Below are 24,338 nucleotides of genomic sequence, written 5' to 3' on the forward strand. Positions count from 1 at the left end.
TCTCTTCCAATGCTCGTGAGGAGTTGACCAAGGCCCAGTCTCATTGGGACAAACTGAATGCCAGGATTCGATCTTTTCTGTTTCTGTCTTGCACCACAGCCGTGATAGCTCACATCGAGCACTTGATGGTGGCTCATGAGATATGGTTGGAGCTCGACCAGATGTACAACCGAATGACCCTGATGAAGAGGGTTTCTTTGGAGGTGCAGATGCGGACTTTGTCCGTGAATAAGTCTTCTTCGCTTCGGGAACACATTAACAAGCTTCAACAGCTTCAGATGCAGGTTCAAAATGCGGGGAAGCCTATTTCTTCCGAAGACATGGCGATCACTTTACTATCCCAGTTGCCGCCACGATTCGGTACTTTTTATTCTGCTCTTATTGCTTCAGGGTGGGAGTTGACTCTTCAGTGGGAAGAGTTGGTTCCTATGGTCTTGGACCAGGAGGAACGATTGAAGAGACACAATGCTTCCGAATCAGAGGCATTGTTGGTCAAGCCTCTCAGAAGAAGGGGAAGGACCAAAAGAACAAGAAGAAGGCCAACAAATCCAAGAAGGACAAGGAGAAGGAATCGACTTGCCATATTTGTGGAAAGACCGGTCAATGGAGGCAATCCTACTGGAGGAAGGATTGCCCCGACAAAGACAATAAGGATACCAAGAAGAAGAACACGAAGGATTCTGGAGCGGTGGCTACACCCTCATCAACTGCTTTTCTACACTTAGCAGTCATTGAGGACTCTACACCGACAACTTCTGATGCTGCGATGACAGCTCCCCAGGCTCAAGAGTGGATTGTGGACAGTGGTGCCTCACGGCACATGACTCCTTCTGACGTTGGTGTTGCCCATTTGCGACCTTCGCATGGGTAGATTCTCATTGGAGACAGCTCTTCTATGTCTATTGCTGCACGGGGTGAGATGCAGCTTATTCCAAATGGACGTGGTTATACCCACACCTCTGAGGTGTTGCATGTGCCAGATTTGGGGTATCATTTACTTTCGGTCCATAAGATTTGTGCTCTTGGTCTCTTGGTGGAGTTTGACAGTGATACTGTTCGAGTCCTTGATCATGAATCGAGGAAGGTTCTCTTTGCCGGGTATGAGGAGAATGGAGTCTACAAATTGAAGTCTTCTTCAGCTCTTACTTCTCTTCTTCTTACTTCACAGATAGAGTCCGAGTTATGGCATGCTCGGTTTGGCCACCTAAACTACAAGTACCTTCGGAAGGCATCGCAAGGGTCGTTTGTCCGAGTTTTGCCGGACATTGTGGTGAGCCATCAGCCATGTGTCTCCTGCATTCGTGGAAAACTGCATCAGGATGCGATTCCCAACAAATCTTCTAGGCAATCTACTTCACCCATGGAGCTTGTATCTACCGATCTTTGTGGCCCGATAAGGATTGAGTTGCTGAAGGGGAGCTTGTACTTCATGCTGATCGTAGATGACTACAACAGGATGACTTGGGCCTATTTCTTGACTTTGAAGTCGGAGGCTTTCTCTCACTTCAAGGATTGGCTTCTCTTTGAGGAGAACCGTTCTGGCCCGCGACTAAAGACCTTGCATTTAGACAAGGGAGGTGAATTTATGTCTAATGAGTTTGCTCCTTTTTGTGCAAATAGGGGCATTCACCAGGAGTTTGCTAACACCAACACTCCCCAAGAGAATGGCATTTTGGAGCGGAAGAACCGAAGCGTGATTGAGATGGCACGCACCTGATGAAGTATTGATAGATACCTCAGTTTCTGTGGGCCGAGGCAGTGGCTACCGCAGTTCACATCCTTAATCGATCTCCCACTTCGGCCGTTGACAGGATGACACCTTTTGAGGCTTACTTCGAGACTAAGCTTGATGTCTCTTATTTCAGGATCTTTGGATGTGACGCTTATGTGCACATTCCGAAGACGCAGCGTGATAAGTTCAAGGCAGCTTCCCGACGACAGGTTTTTGTTGGCTATAGCTCACAATCCCAAGGTTATCGTTTGTTTGATCCCGTTAAGCGGGATGTCTACACGAGCCGAGATGTGCGTTTCGTGGATGTACCGGCCACAGAGGGGGATGAGGAGCGCCCCGTCCTTGGAGATCCAGGGGAGAGTTGGGCTCCCGAGACAGTTTCTTTGGAGCCAGAGCCTCTTGATGGAGATTCTTCTTCGGATTCAAAGTCTTCTCTTCCATCGGCCATCCCCGAGAAGCTTCCGCCAGTGGATGTTCCTGAGTCTTCAGCAGATGGAGGAGAGCGACGAGGAGAGGTTTGTCCTCCTCCTCATTGGGCCTGTGACACCCTTCGAGATTCAAGGATCGAGGGGTCCCTGAGGAGTGGGAACCGCAGGATGGACCGCGGAGGTCACGGAGGAACCATGCACATTCTTCGAAGTTTGTCTGCTCCAACTATTGTTTACTGACCCGTGTTATGCAGGATCAAGAGCCCACTTCAGTGAAAGAGGCTTTGCAGTCTGATCATTGGCGGAAGGCCATGGAAACCGAGTTGGAGGCTATTGAGAGGAATGGCACTTGGTCTCTTGTGCCTCGTTCCTCTCATAAGAAGGTGATTGGTGTCAAGTGGGCCTTCAAGACCAAGTACCTTAGCGATAGTTCTTTGGACAAGCACAAGGCTCGCCTTGTTGCTAAAGGTTTTGCTCAGCACCCCGGCATTGATTTCCATGATACTTTTGCTCCCACTACTCGTATGGCGACCATTTGAGTTGTTCTTGCCTTGGCTAGCCATATGAGATGGCCTGTTTATCAGTTGGATTTGAAGTCGGCTTTTCTTAATGGCAACTTGCAAGAGGAAATCTATGTTGAGCAACCTCATGGCTTTGGATCCTCGGATGGGAAAGTTTACAGATTGAAGAAGGCCTTGTATGGCCTCAAGCAGGCTCCGCGTGCATGGAACGAGAAGATTGACTCGTTTCTTCAGTCGAAGTTGGGATATCGGTGCTCTACGGCTGATCCGCAGCTTTATGTACACACTTGCGAGGTTGGTCGTGTGTTGTTTGTGTTATATGTTGATGATTTGATTTTGACAGGGGATCGTGCACAGAAGGTCTGAGAGACCAAGACAGCTTTACATCAGGCATTCGAGATGATAGATTTGGGGCTTCTTCATTTCTTCTTGGGTCACGAGATCTATCAGTCTCAGAGGGGGATTTTCATCTCTCAGCAGAGGTACATTCAAGAGCTCTTGGTGACTTTTGAGATGGAGACTTCTTGGCCCATTACTACTCCTATGGATCCGAATTGAAATGCCACTTCTCACTCAGATTCTCCCGTGATGGATGCGTCACGCTACCGTTAGTTGATTGGATCCTTTAATTGGCTTCTCAACACTCGTGTTGATCTGTGTTTTGTTGTGGGTCTTTTGGCAAGGTTTATGACCGAACCCAAACAGGTGCATTGGCAAGCTGCCTTGAGGATTCTTCAGTATTTGAGGGGGACTTCTGACTTAGGGATTTCTTATCCCGCAGGTACAGATGCTTCACATCTGGTTCTTGCAAGTTGGAGTGACTCGGATTGAGCTGGCGATGTGGACCACCGACACTCTACTACAGGCTACTGTTTTATCTTGGGTATAGGTGTTATCTCTTGGAGTAGCAAGAAGCAGCCCATGGTCGCCCTTTCTTCTACTGAGGAGGAGTATCGGGCTGCGTCTTCCACCACATGTGAGGTTGTGTGGCTTTGGAGATTGTTGGAGGAGCTTGGCTGCCCCCAGCCTCGTCCTACTCTTCTGCGGTGCAACAATGAGAGTTGCATTGCCTTGGTACGGAATCCTGTATTCCATGCCCGGACGAAGCACATTGAAATCCAGTATCACTTCATTCGGGAGAAGCTTCTGGATGGAACCATTGATATGGAGTATTGCAAGACAGAGGATAATCTTGCAGATTTATTTACGAAGGCGCTTCCCCAGGCTCTTCTTCAGCAGCATTCCAAATCCCTCGGTCTTTTGACCCGTCCAGGATCTGAGAGGGGGTGTTAGCCAGTCATTTCCTGGACAGTGCGGACGTCAGTGCCACATCAGCACCTACAATCAGACAGGTTACTGCAATCGGACAATTTTTTACTGCAGCCAGCTGCATTTAATGCAGCCAACCTGCTGCAGTTATTTCCTATTTTTCGGCTATTTATAGTCGGCTTTGTGGCACAGTTTAGCATTTTCATCTTTTCAGATTCTGAACTTAAGATCTGTTGGCTGAGACAGACTATGCTCGGGCTGACGGAGATCGAGCTCATCAAGTCGGAGACATACACAGATATTTCCTCTGCCCCCTTGTGTATTTTTGCACTCTCATACAGCATACTACACCGCAGATTTTCTGCGTTTACACTGTCTCCTTTTCTCTCTCTCTCTCTTCTCTCTGTGTTCACTCTCTCTCAATCTTTGACCTACACTTCCACATCGCTACACTCTAACAGTTGGCAACCCTCTAGAGGCTGGCGACAGCAGCAAACCACCCATTTTGGAGCAAGCGACAGCATTCATGATCCCTACAGGAGCTGGCAACAGCATTTAATGGCTGGTGACAGTAGTTTCTGGTCCTCCGGCAATAGGCCACAGCTTCCTAGGCAATTTTGACAAGGCAGCTGCCAATTTGGAGGGTTTCTCCGCAAAGGAGCTCTGAACTTTCTCTCAAAAAAGCACTTTCACCTTCTCCAGCCTACTCTCATCCATTCTCAAAAATTCTCAACCATTTAAAGAGAATCTCCACCAGATTTGGTGAACACCATGAGAATTTTTGCTTAAACCCTATTTACAGCAAAAATTAAGGTTTAGCGGTCATCTTGGGTCCCATGCCAGCTATTAGAGGCATTGAAGACTGAAATCAGCAGCTGGAATTTGAAAGATTGCCAGTGATTTTAGGAGCTAGCCCATCCCAATTGATTTGGGGCAGCATTTGGCCAGCCAAGGGTCAATTTGAGACAAGTCTTGGGTGAAAACCAAGGGGCAAACTGACCAAAAGGCTCGCTAGATATTCGTGATAGCAAGTGGTACTTGGATTAGTAGAGGAGATTGAAGAATCTCGATTGTACTTCATCCAATTGCAATGTAAGATAAAGAAATACAGCAAGGGCTCCAGCTTTGGGGCCAACAAGGTGTCCAATGTTCAAGATTGTATGGTAAAGTTTGTATTTCCAGTTTTGCAAAACCGTTGCTTAATCGGGTCTTCACCACCCTTTCCAATAAGGAAGGTTGGTTTCACTCCAAGTTCTTACACGAACATGGCATCTCTTGCTAACTCATCTCTACCAAGTTCCCCTCTCAGAATGAAATCGTAGAACTAGGAATTAAATAGTAATAATCATAATACGCTCTATGTTATCTGCAACAAAGTTTCCTGAGTGCCTATGGAATGAGGTTGTTAACAATTTGGTGTACCTTCTCAATCAATGCTTGATTGCAATGGTCCCTTAGAAGATCCCCTTTGACACATTCTTTGGTAGTTGGCTTGTCATTTCTCACCTTAGAGTCTTTGGGAGTTGTGCTTATACACACATGATAAGATAGGAAAGCCCAAGCCCCATGCTTATCTCTTGATCTTTGTAGAATACTTGTCTCCCAGGCAAAAGCATGCCACTTGTTTGATCCAAGGATAAACAAAGTCATTACCCATAGACATGCAGTTTTTTATCCAAGGATAAACAAAGATATTTCCCGGAGAGGTAATTTTTTATGAGAAGGATATCATGCAGCCCATTGCACCATTCATCAAGCTGATTCCTCAACCAACATTGTTAAGCTAAAAATGCATTATAACTAATTAGCTCTTTAAAACAAACCCAAAACATGTAAATTACCAAAAGTTTCCTTAAGTGGTGCACCGTCCTAGAGAGTTTCTATGTCCCATAAGCAAAACCCTCATTTGGGAGGATTCTTTTGCATCTATAAATAGACAAGCTACCCACCATTCAATCCATCCTTGTCTTGCAAGTTTCCGCCATTAGCCCTCTTCCACTAGTTGTCCAATCCCCAGCGACTATTGTTAAGTGGTCTACAGCTGTCACCTAGCCTCCCACTGATGCTAGTGATCAGCTGCCATGGTTACCTTGCTGCTTTTACCAGTTCCGCCCTTGAGATTGCTGCATTTAGGTTTCCAACCTGCTGCCCTTCCATTTTCCAATATCGACACCTCCCTCAGCCCACTACCGCGACAGCCACCAATTGTTGGACAACTCTGCCCTTAAGCATTCTGTACATTCTCTCATTCATTTACAGCATTGGTTCAGTCACTTTAGAGTTCTCTTTCTTCTTTGTTTGTATTTGTGTTTTTACATTCTATGTTTTGTGTTTAGGGTTTGTGTTTATTGCATTATTGTTAAAGTTAGTGTTTCAACAATGTTCATACATTCTTTGTTTTCTCTATGCAAACCCTAGCATATCTTCACATGGTTTTGAAAGGTGAGAAGGATAGAAGCTTGCTTGGAAAAGCTATGGTAGGAGAGCAAAAGCAAGAAAGAGAGAGAGACCAAATGGGAACTCCAACAATCACAATGTGTGACAAGGCCTTCCTTTATTCAAATTGTCACTAAAAGAATAAAGAATAAAGTGACGGTGACGGGCACCCGCCACCTACCGTGTGCACTGGCGGGTACTGTTAGTGTAGTAATATACAGGTGGCTAGGCAGAGGCGCCTTTATCCCCAACAACATCCCACTTAAAGGCGAATCTGTCCTAGTGAGGAGTGAAAAGAAAAAGAAAAGACAGTACAATATACACATGTACAACAGGATGAGGAAAAACATCATCTTATCCAACGCCCATTAATCTCTTGAGGAAGGCAAAGCACTCAGTAGTGAAGCTTTTCGTGAGCACATCTGCACGATTTTCGTCAATGGAGATCTTGACAAGGTCAACAAACTTGTCCTCCACGACCCCACCTATGAAGTGATACCTCACCTCAATGTGTTTCGTCTTTGCATGGAAGACCGGATTCTTGGCTATCTGAATAGCACTCATAGAATCCAATTGCAGTGTAGATATAGAATCAAACCCAAGGTCATGAAACAAACGGCCCAACCATATGGCCTCCTTGCAAGCCTCAGTGGCTATAACATACTCGACCTCGGTGGTAGAGAAAGCTATACACTTCTGAATCCTGGGCATCCAAGAGACAGCACCTCCAACATAGGTGAATACATAGCCAGAAGTGGACTTCCTACTATCTGCATATCTTGTATAATTGGAGTCTATGTGTCTCACAACTCCTGTATCCTGGCTACCATAGCAAATACACATATCTACTATGCCTTTCAAGTATATCATGTTACCCTTCACGGCATCCCAATGTTTCTTGCCAGGTGTAGCCATATAGTGTGCCACAACACCAACTGCAAAGGCAATATCTTGTCGAGTGGCTATCATGGCATACATCAAACTGCCCACGGCTGATGCATAAGGGATTTTGGCCATCTCGGCCCTCTGCCCATCTATCTGCGGACAATCGGCCTATGAAATCTTCACATAAGAAGGTAATGGGCAATCAATAGGCTTCATGTCCTACATGCGAAAACGCTCAATGACTTTATGAATGTACTCCCTCTGTGATAGGTAGAGTAGTCCCTGATGCCTATCGCGCTTAATGCACATACCAAGAATGTGAGAGGCCTATCCCAAATCCTTCATCTCAAAGCTCTTCTTCAGCTGAGATTTAAGAGCATCCAGCTCATCATGAGCTTTCCCTGCTATCAACATATCATCCACATAAAGTACCAAAATAAGCAATGAGCCATCACGGGCTATGTTAGTGTAAAGACATAGATCCATAGCGCTCTTGTTGTAGCCCTGTGACTGCATAAAGGCATCAAACTTATGATACCACTCCCTAGGTGCCTACTTCAAGCCATAAAGACTTTTCTTCATCAACTTGCACACTAGGTGCTCCCTGCCAAGTTCTGAAAAGCCCTTAGGCTACTTCATGTAAATCTCATCATGCAAATCCCCATGCAAAAATGCAGTCTTGACATCCATCTGATACATGTCCAAGTCAACCTGCGCGACTAAGGCCAAAATCAAGCGTAGAGTGGTCATCTTGACCACAAGGGAAAAGACTTCATCAAAGTAAACTCCATGCTCCTGTTTAAAACCCTTAGCAACAAGTCTTGCCTTATAAGCCGGCTTGGGGTGCCCAGTATCAAAAGATGGCGTACCAGCGAGACAGTAGGGTTTGCAGGGAGGAACACGGAGTGAACTCGACAAACATAGAGAAGAGAATAGAAGAGAGAAGAAACTCTGATGAATGGAATGATGAAGTTCTAAATCATGGAGTGAATGTGATACAAGGGAACAAGGGTGCCGTAGCACAAGGAAGATGATGAAGACAGCTACGAACCATGAACCGCAATGTCCTCTTGAAGGGGTGTGAGAGTAGTGGAGAGGCTGGAGAGAAGAGGTGACCGACTGAATGAATCAGCCGTAAGGAATGAATGAGAGAGTGGCCTATAAATAGGCATAGTCGGTCTAGGATGGTGCCTCTTTTTGGGGCTGCAAAACCCTAAACGCAAAACGTAGAAACGCAAACTGTAGGTGAAGGGTGAAGGGTTTCTCAACACCCAGGGGTACTTTTCAGCTTGTACACCCATTTGCATGGCAAAGCCTTCTTGCCATTAGGCAATGCAACCAAATCCCAAGTCATATTATTATGCAAGGAGCCCATCTCACACTGCATAGCCCTCTCCCAGGAGTGACTATCACCCCTGCACATAGCCATCATAGGTGAGAGACTCTCCTGCATCTGTAACCAAGACATAATGCATAAAGGGCTCAAATCAATCAGGTGGACATCTAGCTCTAGTAGACCATCTCACTGCAAGCTCTGTTGCATGTCTAGCATCCTATCCAACACCCTAGCCATGTGTACCAAATACTGCTACACGTTGTCCAACAGGCTTTGCAGGAGCATGTGGCTCCTCCTGGAATATAACCCTGCGTATCTCTACCACCTTCTCAGGCTGCCTATGCATCTTGTCTTCATGGAAGACTATATCATGGATGCGGATGACTTTCCGCGCCTACAGATCCTAGAGGCGGTAACCCATCTCATCTGCATCTCCATAGCCAAGGAAAATGCATTTGACACTCTTAGGATCCAACTTAGTCCACTTATCTTTAGGCACATAGCAGAATGCCTCACATCCAAAGACACGTAGATACGCATAAGATGAAGGTTTCCCAGTCCATACCTCCTCAGCAACTTGGAAATCCAAACCACTAGAAGGTAATCTATTGATGACATGCATAGCTGTATTGACTGCCTCAGCCCAAAAGCTCTGTGTGGTAGGCCTACATGGCTAAGCATACTACATACACACTCCTGGATGGTTCTATTCATCCGCTCAGCCAAACCATTCTGGGATAGGGTATAGGGAGCGGTCAGCTGACGCTTAATACCTCTCTCATCACATAGCTGCTCAAAGGCACATTACAAATATTCTCCCCCATTGTCAATCCTAAGGCATTTCAGCCTATGCCTAGTCCGGTTCTCAACCAATGCAAGCTATCTCTGAAACACAGACAAGAAATCTAACTTAAGCTTAATGGGCTAATCCTAGACTTTACGCAAAAAATCGTCAATGAACGTCACAAAATACTTTGCACCACCCATAGACTGACAAAGCATGAATCCATAGACATCCAAATGTACCAATGCTAGGGGCTTACTCATGCGTGTCCTACCAGACTTCTTATGCATATTCCTAGTCTGTCTGCCATAAAGACAATGCTCACATAAATCAAAACATGCATAGTCAAAGGGCGATAAGTACTGCAAATCAAAAAGCATTTTCATTTCCTTCAAGGACATATGGCCCAAACAAGCATGCCAAAGAGATACATGTGGGATGGAACTAACTGACAAAACATGGTCAACAGAGGACCCATCAACTACAAGAGGATAGAGACTGCCAACCTTGGCATCTCTAGCAAGCACAAGTCTACAATGGTTGATCTTCTAAGGAGAATCCCCAAATGAAACATGAAATCCAGCATCATCAAGCTACCCTCTGCTGACATAAGAGTGTAACAGAAAAGTACTATCAGTAGAGAACTGCAACCGTACATCCCCAATGCCAATAATAGCAAGTGACATGTTATCACCCGAGCGAACTGAACCAGAGACAGTGCAGTAGGAATGGAACCACTCACGGCATGGTATAACATGAAATGAAGCACCAGAATCCAAAAGCCAGCACTACGCATACATAGAGTGAACCTCAGTCAACGGCGTAGCATCACAAAAACTAGTTACAAGTATGTATTCCCCAGCGAAGTCATCAGTCTGCATGACATTTACCTCCTCGATTTTCACATTGGATTTCACAGGCATAATGCTCCAATCAGAGGACTTTTCCTATGCTTTGTCTTTCCCCTTCTCTTTGCGCTTCTCATTGTGCAACTCATGACACTGTGGGCATATATGACCCTTCTTGCCACAATGATAACATGTTACATTAGCATTTCTCCCACGAGGCTTGCTGCGCGACTTACCATGCGACTTAGACTTGGACTTCTACGAGTCTCTACCACGTCCATACCCACGGTCATTCTTTCAATTACCATCTCTGCCTCTACAGTCAAAGCATACGACACACGAGAGGCATCTAAGTTCTTATGGTTGATCTCTTCCTGCAAAAGAGCACTCTCTACATCATGCAAGTTCAAAATAATAGCAAGAGCACATAAGGTAGTGCGGAATACATCCCATGACTCACTCAAAGTCCCAAGTAAAAATAATGGAGCAACCACATCATTAAAGGTAATACCTTGCAAAGTCAATTTCTTGAGAATAGAATAAAACTGGCTCAAATGAGCAGACATTGTCATATTCTCCTTCATGCGTAGGTCCATAAGCTGCTTCAGCCAATATATCTAACTTACCGAACTTTTCTTGTCATAGAGGTTCTTAATTTTATCCCAAAGCTGCCAAGCACTCTGTGCTTCCTAAACCACATTGTAATGCACCTCTTTAGTGAGAGACAAGATGAGGGTGGACTTGGTGCCCAAATGGGCCGAGTAGGTGCTCGAGAAGCCGGGGAATGACAGGAGCTCGGAAGAGTTGGCTATGGCTGCCGGGAAGGAGACCCAATGAGTGTAGGTAATCGATAGGAAGCTGAAGACGCCACGAACCAAGCTCGAGTAGTCATGAATCCAGGCTCTGATACCAATTGAAAGGTGAGAAGAATCGAAGCTTGCTTGGAAGAGCTATGGCGAGAGAGCAATAACAAGAAAGAGAGAGACCAAATGGAAACTCCAACAGTCACAATGTGTGACCGGGCCTTCCTTTATTTAAACTGTCACTAAAAGAATAAAGAATAAAGTGACAGTGACGAGAGCCCGCCACCTGCCGTGTGCAATGGCGGGTACTATCGGTGTAATAATACACGGACGGCTAGGCAGAGGCACCTTTACCCCCAGCAAGTTTTTATGTGAGATACACAAACGACACATAAACGATTTGCGATGGTTAAAACAACTCAAACTTCGAATCCTTTGATGCTTACTCCAACTACTCCTTCAATGGAGGCTTGAGAAGGCATTATGGTCTTGATTTGAAGTAAAAAGGCTCCTACTACCCTTTTTTGTAGGGATCACTCATGGAGACCCAACTCTTCTTCGTCTCATACACCATCACAAGGTGCATCTCAACTAGAGCATTGTGCTAACGAGACTGATCACCTCTCAGTTGAGGAAAGACTATCCACTCGGGACACAACCGAAAGTTTAAACTCTTCACAATCAAGCCCAGTGGCAAGAGTACAATCCATTTTTGTGTGAGTCTAATTTTTTCTATACTACTCTTGTTATGCACAAACCAATTGTAAGTCACCATGGAGACCCAGATTGGTACTGGGATGGTTTTGAAGCAAACTCTATGTTCAAAGATGTTCCACAAGGTAATCATTTATCCTCTCTTTCATTTAAGTACAAGTTTCATGGTTCCGTTCACCTTCACATTTCCCACCCTTCCCTCCCATATTCACTTCCTCTTTAGATTCCTTTTATTTCAATCTAGATCCTTACTTTAGATCCTACAATAGGTTATCCGATCTGAGCACACATTGTCTTTGATGCACATCAAGGTTTTAGGCCATCACTAGATTCTTAGAAGCATACTATCCTTCACCTTGATACATCATTAGCGGGAACGCCACCCTTTAACACTATGCCTTATACACACCTACAAGTGCATTAGTCTATCCTCCAGTCCTGTTGTGTGGGAAATCCCCCTCCTACACACTATCCCATCCTCCTCAGTTACTCACACGCATGAGTCACCTCCTTTGAAGAAAGCAAGCAAAAAGGAATCACCTCCACTTTCAGATCCAATTTTGCCTCCCCCGATTGACCCTAAACACGGACCACGTTCCAATGCCAATGGTTAGTCTTCTTCTTTGAATGAAAAAGGCAGCAGTACACTCACACCCTCACAAAAACCTTCCTTGCACTTCTTTCCTAAAAAGAATAGGTTTTGTACATTTTGCCAAAAAATGAGCCATATAGATGGCAATTCTCGCTCAAAGGCCAAGGGTCTTAGATCCACACCCAAAATCACCTCATCCCCAACTAAGGATCTTCTACCCACACCAAAGTTGAATCTAATCCCCATTTCTCGACCAATCTCAGCCCCTTCTGGCAGTGGTAGTGCCACTCCAAGGAGGTTGAGAAGGGATCTTCCCCAAGGAGGTTGCACAATTTCTCCCACCCCTGCTATCCTTGTTCATCAATGGCTACCCACTGATTGGTGAATCCTAGATCTCCCCCTCAATCAGTGCCTTGTAGTATCAATTGACTACTTTGGTTCTCCTAGATTATCCTTCGGCATGTTACACTAGTTAGGTTACATTTACTTTAAGGCTTAGTCATATTTTTTCAAGTCTTCCACTACATTCTACACTCACTTAAGCTTTCTTTTAGCACAACATCCAAAACATTATGAAACATCTGGTGTCATGAGGACATGTATTTTCTAAATCTCACTTAACATATGGATTAATTTTTAATCACATGATTAAGTAAATGTTGCACATGTGAGGTGCAACTAGGGTTAGAGTAAATTTACAAACCGGGACCCGAGAAAATCCCGGGATATCAAAGGCAAAAGTTGCTATAAGTTATGTTACTCAGGTACTTGGTGGTATCTAGTGTCAATTGTTGGCCATATGTGTCAGTTGGTAACACTAGAGATGTGGCATTTAATGGTACCTAACGTTGATCTAATGATCAAAGATGGCATAGAGAGACTCGCGAGTGAAAGATGCCTAGCCAATTTAATTATTGGCCACTTAGATTATTTTTTTGGGCACCAAAATAATTACTAGATTAATTTTCAGCAATTAAAGACTGAAAACTAATATTTAATGATGGATAATGTTGAAAAAACCATTTGGAAAGGCTGCCACTTGGCAAACTTGACCATACAGGCTGGTAAAAGGCTGAAGAAGAGGAAAAACGAGATCATTCTTGCTATAGCAAAGGTAGGAGAGCTATGAGCAGCCATGGCCAACCTATTTTCAGCCATTGCAGCTAGTCACGAGTGAGTTTTGAGGAGGCGATTGCAAATTCAGACCCTCCACAGTTGGGCGATCGCATCTAGGTTCAAGGTGACTATTGATTTGGATGTCTCGGCTGTAGGCGACAGTATTTAATGCTGTTGTGAAGTTTGGCAATGCATATATACAATCACTATGTTTGGGACTCATGGTATTAATGTGGTCATGCAAATGCTCCCCGTATAATGTTGGTCATGAGGTAAATGCAGTTATTAATGCATGCAATGTATGGAAAAATGTATCTTGGTATAGCTGATAAAATGCATATTCCCATGTAATAATCAAGTCATCCACATAGATGACTATGATAACCAAACATGCATCTCCCTTTCTCACATGAAGTGAGTGATCAGCATCAAAAGCATTAAAGCCAATGTTAACAAGATACTCTCCAATCTTATCAGACCATGCGCTAGGTGCTTGCTTCAACCCATAGGCCGTGTTCGTATATTCCGTGTTACATTCTATGTTTTCTATGCACAAACCCTAGCATATCTACGCATACACTACCTGAGATAGTGCCATCTAAGCTAGGCCTACTACTTACTCTCGACCCATTGTAGAGTCTTCAACTCCAAGGCCCCCTCCCAAGGACCCATTACCCCCCTAGTACTAGCAAACCATGCAAGATTCAAGGATCCTTCTATCAATTTCTATTCATGATGGCCTAGAGTACTCCTTCCATGATATGCATAGAGATAGGCTAGACTCTGGGAAGAAGGGTCACATGTAGAGTGCAAACCTATTGTCAACCATATCTTGTAAAAGTGATCTACTGTCTCATTTGCATCTATCTTAATGTCAAATTACGTAGCACCTTCTATACGGAAAAATTGGCAATATGCTCTAAAGCATCCCCAACAGCGGTGAGAGGCCATGAAAAAGAAGCTTGAGAGTATCAACCGGAATGGAACTTGGACCTTGGTGGATCATTCAAGCCACATGAAGGTCAATGGGACTAAGTGGATCTTTAGGACTAAACTAAAAGCTAACAAAATCTTCGGTAAGTACAAGACTTCCCTCGTGGTGCAAGGGTTTCGAAAGAGACCCATGTTGACTATAAAGAGATCTTTGCTCCAACTTCGCACTTGACATCATTCTACCTATTCCTTGCACAAGATGCTTACCACAGTTGACCACTCTACCACATCTTTATATCTCAGTAGAAATACATCCTTCAATTAGTTGAGGTATATTGTACTGATCAAACCTATGGCCATGCCTCTTAATCATATTGTGAAACTGTCTAAGGATCCCCATGGTCAACTCTTCAATGAGCATACCTATAGGTCTGTGGTAGGGAAACTACTCTAGCTAATTCACACTAGGCCTGACTTAGCTTACTCAAGTTTATTTCTCAATTAATTTTTCAATGCACCTAAAATGTCACATTGGATTGCTTGCATGTGTGTGTTGAGATAAGTTCGGTGTGAGAGGAGACGGCTTCTTCTCTTAGTGTTTACAAGATTTTGATTACTTTTTGCTTCAAAGACTATTATTTATGCACTTTGTATCATTATCCCTATCGTCAAGATAACTATGATTATTGAGCAAGTGAATAATTCCACTACAAGGGCACTATCCAAGTGACACTGTTCTATAGCATTTTGCTTGGGCATGACATATTGCATTGCCCTTTACATTACCCCATGCATTGGTATTTTGTTCTTATAAACATGCATCTATGCATACTTATCCCTTTTTTATCACAAAGTGGTTGACTCTAGATCCACCATATTCGTGGCAACTTACACAACAATCTCTATGGCAGCGTTCCACATGTACGCCACATACTTTTCTTCTTCACGCGGCTTCTAGATGACCAAAGGAGCCCAAGAAACTTGTCTCTACAAATTTATGTAGACCAATGAGGATAAGAGCCACTCAAGCAGTGTCTTTACTTTATGTCGATTATGGATGATTACAGTAAGATGACATGGACATATTTTCTTGCACTAAAATCCAAAGTTTTCTCACATTTTAAGGATTGTCTCATTTTTTAGAAAAACTATTTAGGCAAGAAGCTTAAGACAGTGAGATCTGATAAAGGTGGAGAGATACCAATGAATTATCTCGGTTTGTACAAATCAAGGATCCATCAAGAATATATTAACACAAACACTCCTCAAGAGAATGGTATTTGAGAGCGGAAGAATAGGAGTGTGATCAGTAAACTATGATAGAGCATCGGTAAACACCTTAGTGTATTTGGGCCAAAGAAGTGGCCACCACAGTTCATATTCTAAAACGGTCCCCTACTTCTGTTGTTATAGATACAACTCCTTTTGAGGCGTATCTTGGGCTAAAGTCAACTATTTCCTATTTCAAGATGTTTGGATGTGATGCCTATATTCACATTCCAAAGAAACAAAGGAATAAGTTCGAGCCAGCTTCCAAGAGACAGTTGTTTATTGGCTACAACTCTCAGTCACGAAAGTACAAGATAAATGATCCCATCTCACAAGATGTCTATATGAGCCAAGATGTGCAGTTCGTGAAGTTTCACAGTTTAGAGGGGTGTCAGAAGCACCCTATTCTTGGAGATCCATGTGATAGTTGGACACCTGAGCCAATTCTAGTGAAACCTGTGCCTCTTGAGACTCCATCTACAAGTGAGGAGATTGCTTCTCTATTTGGAAGAGGCAAAGCAGCGAGAGGAGTATCTGCTTCCTTCACATCGGGCTCATGATACACTCCATGATGTAGGGATTGAGGGGCTTCCCGGAGGAGTGGTAATGGCAAGATGGCCTGCGGCAATCTCAAAGAAACTAGGCACATTCCACCAAGCTTGTTTGTACTAACTACGGTTTGATGACCCATGCCATGCAAGATAGAAAGCCAACATCAGTAAAGGAAGCATTACAATCTAACCATTGGCGGAAGGCCATGGAGCAAGAGTTGGAGTCTATTGAATGGAATGGCACTCAATATCTCATGCCTCCGCCCATTCATTGCAAGGCGATTGGAGTCAAGTAGGCCAAGTATCTCAATGATGGCATGCTTGACAAGCACAAGGCATGGCTGGTTGCCAAGAGTTTTGCATAGTGGCTACGTGTTGACTTCCATGATATTTTTGTACCTACAACTCATATGGCCACCATTCAAACAATATTAGCTCTTGCAAGCCATTGCAGATGGTTGATTTACTAGTTGGATGTCAAGTCTACATTCTTGAACAATGACTTAAAGGAGGAGATCTATGTGGAGCACCCTCCTTGCTTTTCTTCCTCAAATGGTAAGATATATAGATTAAAGAAGGCCTTTTGTGGCCTCAAACAGGCTCATCATGCTTGGAATGAGAAGATAAGACTCGTTTCCTTGAGATAGGTTAGAGTATCACAGACCTACATCTGATCAAAATTTGTACATCCACACATCAACTAGAGAGCACACAGTATTTGTGCTTTATGTGGACGATCTCATCTTGACAGTATTTGAAGGTTGTTGAAGGAGCTTGGTTGTTCATAGCCAAGAGCTACTACACTTCTATGCAACAATGAGATTTGCATAGTTTTGGCATGGAATTCCGTTTCCCATACTAGGATGAAGCACATAGAGACACAAGATCACAATATTCGTGAGAAGCTCTTAGACGAAACCATAGATGTGGAGTATTCTAAGACAAAAGTATAATATGGCTGATTTGTTTACCAAAGCACTTCCTTAGGCCGTTCTTCCTTAGCATTCCAAATCCCTAAGCCTAATACCACACGTAGGATTTAAGAGCGGGTATTAGAGATTTGGTCATCCCCAAGACCGATTCAAAGCAAGTCGCCGAACAGTTTTGAAGTAATCACCAGCATTTATTATGCAGTTTGGGCAGACCAAGCAAGGCAGACAAATGCCACATGGCAATCAAGCAGCAATTGCAGCATTTTCTTGATGTTCATTATTATTTTATGCAGTTTACTGCAATTGGCCAAGCCAACGTGCTATATTTTATTATTTTATTTTGGGCTATTTATAGCTAGTCTAGCTAGGTCACATACACATTTAGATTTCAATCTAAGTAAGAAGGAGAGCTCTAGCTAGTGATACTCTGACAGCCTATTGTAAATATTTATTTCAATCTTTAGCATTCATACTTTGCAGTCCACTTAATATTTATTTCATCTCACAACCTACTATGCCCACTTAATATAAGTTCAAGTACCACCTACTACTACAATACGCACAATTGTTTGACCAATTTCATAAGAATGCCTCTCTCACACCTTCAAAGGGGGCCCTTATTTCCACTTCTCAAAAGGGAGGAAAGGGAAGGGTAAGAAGGACCAAAAATCAAGATCAAAAATCTAGTGAGTCACGAGGGAATACCCAATCACAACTCAAATTGGGATGGCAATATGTACCCAAGAAAAATAGATACTTTCAAACTATCAAAAGGCTGCCGTTTTCACAACAAGTGTTGATCAAAGAGACAAAGGGCACACAACCCAAGAAACCTTACAATCACAAGATGAACCCCCACAATGGAGACGGAGTAGTGACAACAAACAAAATCAGAGGCAGTGGAGATCTCACAATCACTTTGTCATTAGTCATCATACATCACAATTTGGAGCTTTCTAGACTCCCAAAGGGATATCAAACTAGTCCCCTGGACCTTTTGTTATCGGTACTCATATTATTGATCTAGTTTTAGTATGAAAAGCTCCAATTGAGCTTGTTTTGGTCCTCATTGATAGTTTGGCATTGATGTGGAAAGCTCCCACGGACAGGAATAGTAATCACCGCAATAAAGTGAATTCTCTGTACCATTTTTCAGACAAGGAATCACACAACTGACCCCTCTTCACTGCAGATAGCAGAAGTCAAATGCACTTGTAGCAAGACTTGTACGTTCTAAGAGATCCCGCTAACAGACCAAAACTAGTAAATTTGCTCTCGTTTTTGAGCCACGCATCTATGTCTTAGACTCGAAAAAATACGCTTGTGGTTTTGATTTTCAATAGGTCTGATTCACTTGAAGCAGGATTATCAGCGGTGTCGAGCGGGCAGTCTATTACCGCAAACACCAACAAATCAAGCATAGACAGACTACTCTGACTTCTTCCGCCATAATCATAAGCCTGAAGGCAAGTAAGACCTTCTTTCTAGAGAGAAACTTTAGGAGACCAAGAGCCTTTCTTGCTTGATCTCCCCTTCCGGATGATGCATTGAGCGATAAGAACCACATGATGGAGCTTTAAACAATGGAACGGAGCAACCAGAAGCTCTGAGAGCACGAGAGGGGTCTCACCATGGGAAGGCCGCGATGCTGCAGCGGCACTCTAAAGCATGAGCCGCCCCTTCCGGAAACTTCTAACACTGGCGTCTCAAGAGAATTGCCAGCAGCTGCTTTGGCATGTTTCGACAGACAAGTTATAAGGCCACGATGGAAATATTAGAGTCAGGTCACGCCTAAGGCCTTGTCCGGTACATTAAGGTCGGGCATGTATATCTTTGCGCGGAAGTCGGGCATGTATATCTTTGCACGGAAATCATCTTGACGAATCCCTTTTCAACACGTCAGCATCACGAGCCTGTACTTATGTGGCCGTCCACACAGTCTGAACCGGGCCTAAGTCGATCGACTTGAGCAAGTCCACCAAGTAGCTAGCTCAATGCATGTGTCCGCGGACCGCGATGCTATGCACTCGCAAGAACTTGAAGGCCCACTATCAGCCCATTTCATGGACTTGAGGCCATCCGATCAAGTCCATCTAAAAATGGAGAAACTCTACCAACTACAGACAGTTTGTGACACTTGCCAACTACTATGTATTCATTAAAACCACATACAATTGATAGATCTCACTCCATTTCCAGAAAAAATGACCACCACTTCTCTCTCATTGATTCTACTTATCGCTCCTCTCTGACCTTGTAGTTTGGACTTGCATGTGTCAACAAGATGTTCACTTGACAAGGTTGCCTGCTCGAGTCTATACACGGCTCTTAGGCTATTGTAGTGTGACCTAAAAGCCTTGCTTTCATCTTTTCTTTGAGATAAAATTTTAAGCTATTTTTTTCCTCTCGATTTTGCCCCCCCCCCCCATTACAAGAAAGCAAAGGCATGATAGGCCTAATCTTTTAACACAGTGTTATTTTCGTGTGTGTGGGTGTGTGTGCGCGCGCGCATAAGAGTGTTCATCCAACCTAGATTCTACAGGATTTTACCCCCTCTTTTGGAGCCAACAAAACCATTAGATTTGTGATTTGAGTAGCAAAGAAAAAGCTAATGTTTGGTATACGTTTTTGGTCTACTAGGGAGCTCCAGGAGATCTAATGCTTGGAGATTGCTTCTGAGTAGACAAAGATTTGTTTATCTTCTCAAGTTCTATCAATACATAGTACTTTGATTCATTGAGCTTTGTCTTTATCTTGTGTATCTCTTCTATCTCATATTCTCTACTTCCTTCTCTCTACAAGTTTTTTTGTCATATTAACTAAAATTATCATAGTTTATGAAATTGAGAAACATGTTATTCACTGCTTCAACTTTTTTCCCAATGTTGACGATCCTTTTAACATTAAATTTTGGGTTTATGTTGATAATGTATGAGTTTACAAAGGTCATGGGTTTAGACCATCCACTATGCAACTCCATAGTGCCTTATCTTTGTATGAAAATGTTGCATTAAAGAAACCTCCAACTATAGAGCTTCATGATGCCTTATCATTGGGAGTCTTACCTTTGCATGAAAATGTTACTTGAAGCTCAATCGTTTAAATAAATACTTTAAATGCCCTCAACTAGGTGACTTCACAATGAATTGCCTTTGAGAGAAAAATGTCAAGATGAAGCCCAATCATCTATATCAGTACTTATCAAATTTTCTTAAAATCACTTACCTTGTAATATTTGATCAATTGTGAGGTAGATATCAATGCTTTTAAGAATTTGGTGCCCCCCTTGTAAAGGCCTCTAATTGTATTGTTTAGGTAGTTTATTCATCATTACATAATGATGCTCCTATTTTGTCTTCTCATATAGTCATTTCATTCATTACTTTTGAATACGTTTGCTTCTTCAACTTCTATTTTCATTTTTTAGATCATAACTCTTTTTCGATGCTAACAAAAAATTGCATTTTAGTGTATTAGTACCTATTGGAATTTTGTTATGCCCTTAGAAATACTACTAGATTTTTTGAGTATTTTGGTTATGAAACCGGCATTTCATATAGATCTTAAATATCAAAATCGATTTTCTTGGGAGCTTGTCTTTATTTTTATAGGTTGAGGAAAAAAATTTCTATGAGCATTACTATTGCTCACATGGTATCTTGTTTTCTTTTAAAAGAGTGAGAGACATTATATCAAAGGTCAAAATGAGGATATTCCTATACTTACTCTGTATATCCCTCTCTATTTGGGTTTTAGTACCATTACATGTAAGAGCATGTTGTTGTAATTGATGTGTGCTTTTGGGTATAACTAGTACAAGTGACAATTCACTATCACTTTTTGTGCACTAAACTCTAGCAAGGGGACACATTGTGCTTACTTTCTACTTATGAGCTAATTAGATGAAATGTTTTCAAAAAAAACTCATGTACGAGCATACATGCACACACACATCTCTCTCTCTCTCTCTCTCTCTCTCTCTCTCTCTCTCTCTCTCTCTCTCTCTCTCTCTCTCTCTCTCTCTCTCTCTCTCTCTCTCTCGTTCATATGAAAGTTCAAAATGAGCCTTTATCATTGTGTTCCACATGAAATTTTTGTTGTTGTTTAGTTCATCTTAGGACACCTATGTGATCTTTTTCACAATTGTCCAAATTTGGGCCAAATTCCCCTCTAATACTTTGTTCCACTCAGAATAGCACATGAGCACACTTTACAACCAAAAGCAAGCCAAGCCTCACCTACGTCTCATGGATGAAATGAATACCATTAAAAGTAGTGGTAGTTCAATGTGCCAAACACCTTGTTGATTATTCCAAGAATTTATGTTTCTCATCTCAGGGAATTCAAACTTATGTTGAACTATTTATCTTCTATCACTCAAATAACCCCTCTTAGTTTTAATGTGTTTTTATGCTAGTGTCATACATATCCAAACATTCAAGTTTGATTTGTGCTTTTCTCATTCTCAACTACCCAAATCTCCTAGGGAAAAATCACTATTTCTGCAACAATAAATTCACCAATAAAATATTGTTATAATCTCAACACATGAGGTTTAAAGGGAGGTTCTATTGGCTTGATCAGCAAACTATAAAGGGAATAGTCTAGTTTTACTAGATAGAAACCTTTGAGAAAAAGCCAAAGTGTCTACTTTCTTAACCTTGACAATGATCAACCTTCCCTTGCTCATGAGCATTTTTGCTCGTAGTGACATTTTTTTGTGTTAAGTCAATGCATTCACTTCTTTAGAGGAGGTATTTGTGGCTTACCTCTTTAGAGGCTTAAGCATTGCTTCTACTTTATTTGGGAGACTCTTTGGAGGAGGTATTTGTGGCTTACTTCTTTGGAGGCTTGAGCATTGCTTCCACTTTATTTGGGAGACTCTTTTAAAGATAAGAAAAAGTGCATAAATATTTGTAAAGCATCTTTAAAAGACTTGACATGCAATGACATGATGTAGACCATCAGTTGATCCTCTTTTGCATTCCTATGTTAGTAATGTGAGAAAACATGGATTTTGGACATGGCTATGGAGGCTTAAACACAAAGAACAACCTCGTGGGGACATAGACTAGAGCAATGACAAGCACACAAGTGAATGAAGTTCCAAGATTAAGTGCTTGGACTCATAACCACAGACTTGTGTGCATAGATATTGACATTGACTCTTGTCTAAAGAACAAAAGTACAATAGCATTGCATTGAAAAGTGAACCAAGTACATGCTTTTATAGCTTTCCAACTTCTCCACTCTCCTCACTATGCTTATGGGATACAAGTCTCCTCATCCTGTAGCATACATCTTTTGACCTATTTTCCAACACCCCCCCTCAAATGATGAATTCCTACACTTGCTGGCTTTTGCCTCCCCCCCCCCCCACATGATGACATGACTTGGGAGACTAGCTCATGGGTAGCCTAGTCAAGTCAAGCTTGAAATTTTACATTTTTGGCAAGGGTTTTTTCAATAAAAATCCACTAAGGGAAAGAAAACATCCACTATGGGAAAGATACAATTAAAATTTCTTAAGAATAATCTGTCAGAGTTTTTGATGGTGGCGAAAGCATCTTCTTCTTCTTCTTCATTCATAAACTGACCTTGGTGGTGATCATCTTGCACGTGTTGTGCTCTCTTCTTGTGGAAACATTCACTGGCTACATGGCCAGTCTTGCCACAATAATGACAAATAATTCGGTCCTTGTTGTTGTTGGTGGTGAATCCTCGACCATGTCCTTTTGCTGCATAAGCACCCTTGGTGTACAAGAGGTTATTCCTTGAGCTCATTTCTTTTACATCCTTGTTTTTAAATTTGCTTTCTCCATCAAGCAGTGAGTGCTCAATGTCTTTGAGTGAGAGATTGGGAACATTATTTAGTGTAGACACAAGATTCTCATATGGTTCATGATTAACACTAGCAAGTAGCACTGCTATTGCCTCATCCTCATCAATGTTCTTTTTAAGAGTTGCAAATTGAGTTTTAAGCCTCTTGAACTTATTGATGTGTATAGTCATAGACGAACTATCTTTAACATCCAACTTATAAAACTACATGAGTGATTTTACCTTTGAGTTATTTGCTTGTGTACTAAATATCCTGTTAAACATGGATCTTGGGCACGGCTATGGAGGTTGAAACATAAAGAACAACCTCATGGAGACATAGACTAGAGCAATGACAAACACACAAGTGAATGAAGTTCCAAGGTTAAGTGCTTGGACTCATAACCACAGTCTTGTGTGTATAAATACTGACATTGACTCTTGACTAAAGAACAAAAGTACAATAGCATTACATTGAAAAGTGAACCAAGTACATGCTTTTATAGCTTTCTAGCTTCTCCACTCTCCTCACTCTGCATAAATCATTTGACCTGTTTTTCAACAAGTAACAATGATGATAACCCTCACACACACACACACACACACACACACACACACACACACACACACACACACATCACATCACATTGTAAGCTCTACCATTGAATAGAGTAAAATCTTTCTCTTCTTTAGATGTGGGGACTATCCATGCCTTTCCACTTCTTCCCTTTGATAACTCAAAATAAATCCATCACAACAAATGAACTTTAGAATGGAACTTTCATCACAAATGTTTCATTAAATTAAAGTGAAGTGAATTGTGCAACATCTCCACCTTCTTCACTAAGAGAAACTAATAGAAGAGCTAAATATTGGATATTGTCTTGCCATATGGATAGAGAGACATGAAATGCATAAGAATTTTATGGAAATAAGACCTACAATCCTTTCAAGATGTGGAAATAAGAAGTACATGAAAAAAGTTTGAGTGAATGAAAAATAAATTAAATACATCCAATGACAAAATAGGCAAACAATAAGACAAAGTAAGCTCTACACATTAAGATCATTGAAGGTGTTAGACCTCGACTATTAATGAAAATAAGATCCTATATCTCTTTTGTTGTCTATTTGGAGTTTTTGTTTGTTAAGATTGTGCTTTTATTAAGCAATCATAGTCATGTATTTATCTCACTAGAAAATCAAGACCATACCCAATATATAAGACCATACCCAATATATATGATTGTGCTTTTATTAAGCAATCATAGTCATGTATTTATCTCACTAGAAAACATTATTCTATATAAGACCATACCCAATATATGATATGAGAGAGAGAGAGAGAGAGAGAGAGAGAGAGAGAGAG

General features: G+C 42.2%; 1 protein-coding gene across 1 annotated transcript in view; it reads right to left on the reverse strand.

The window, feature by feature from the left end:
• The window catches only part of ARPC4 (binding protein), a 61,617-nt gene extending 42,711 nt beyond the window's left edge, over nt 1-18,906 (reverse strand). Inside the window, exon 1 of the mRNA XM_087668320.1 lies at nt 18,780-18,906. Within this exon, the coding sequence (XP_087524446.1) occupies nt 18,780-18,782 (3 nt within the window). The 5' untranslated portion in view covers nt 18,783-18,906. The remainder of the gene's footprint in view (nt 1-18,779) is intronic.
• Nucleotides 18,907-24,338: the final 5,432 nt, after the last annotated feature.

The sequence above is a fragment of the Lygodium microphyllum genome, chromosome 26, assembly GCF_053477565.2.
Source record: "Lygodium microphyllum isolate KBCC chromosome 26, Lygodium_microphyllum_v1.1.10, whole genome shotgun sequence".
NCBI lineage: Eukaryota > Viridiplantae > Streptophyta > Polypodiopsida > Schizaeales > Lygodiaceae > Lygodium > Lygodium microphyllum.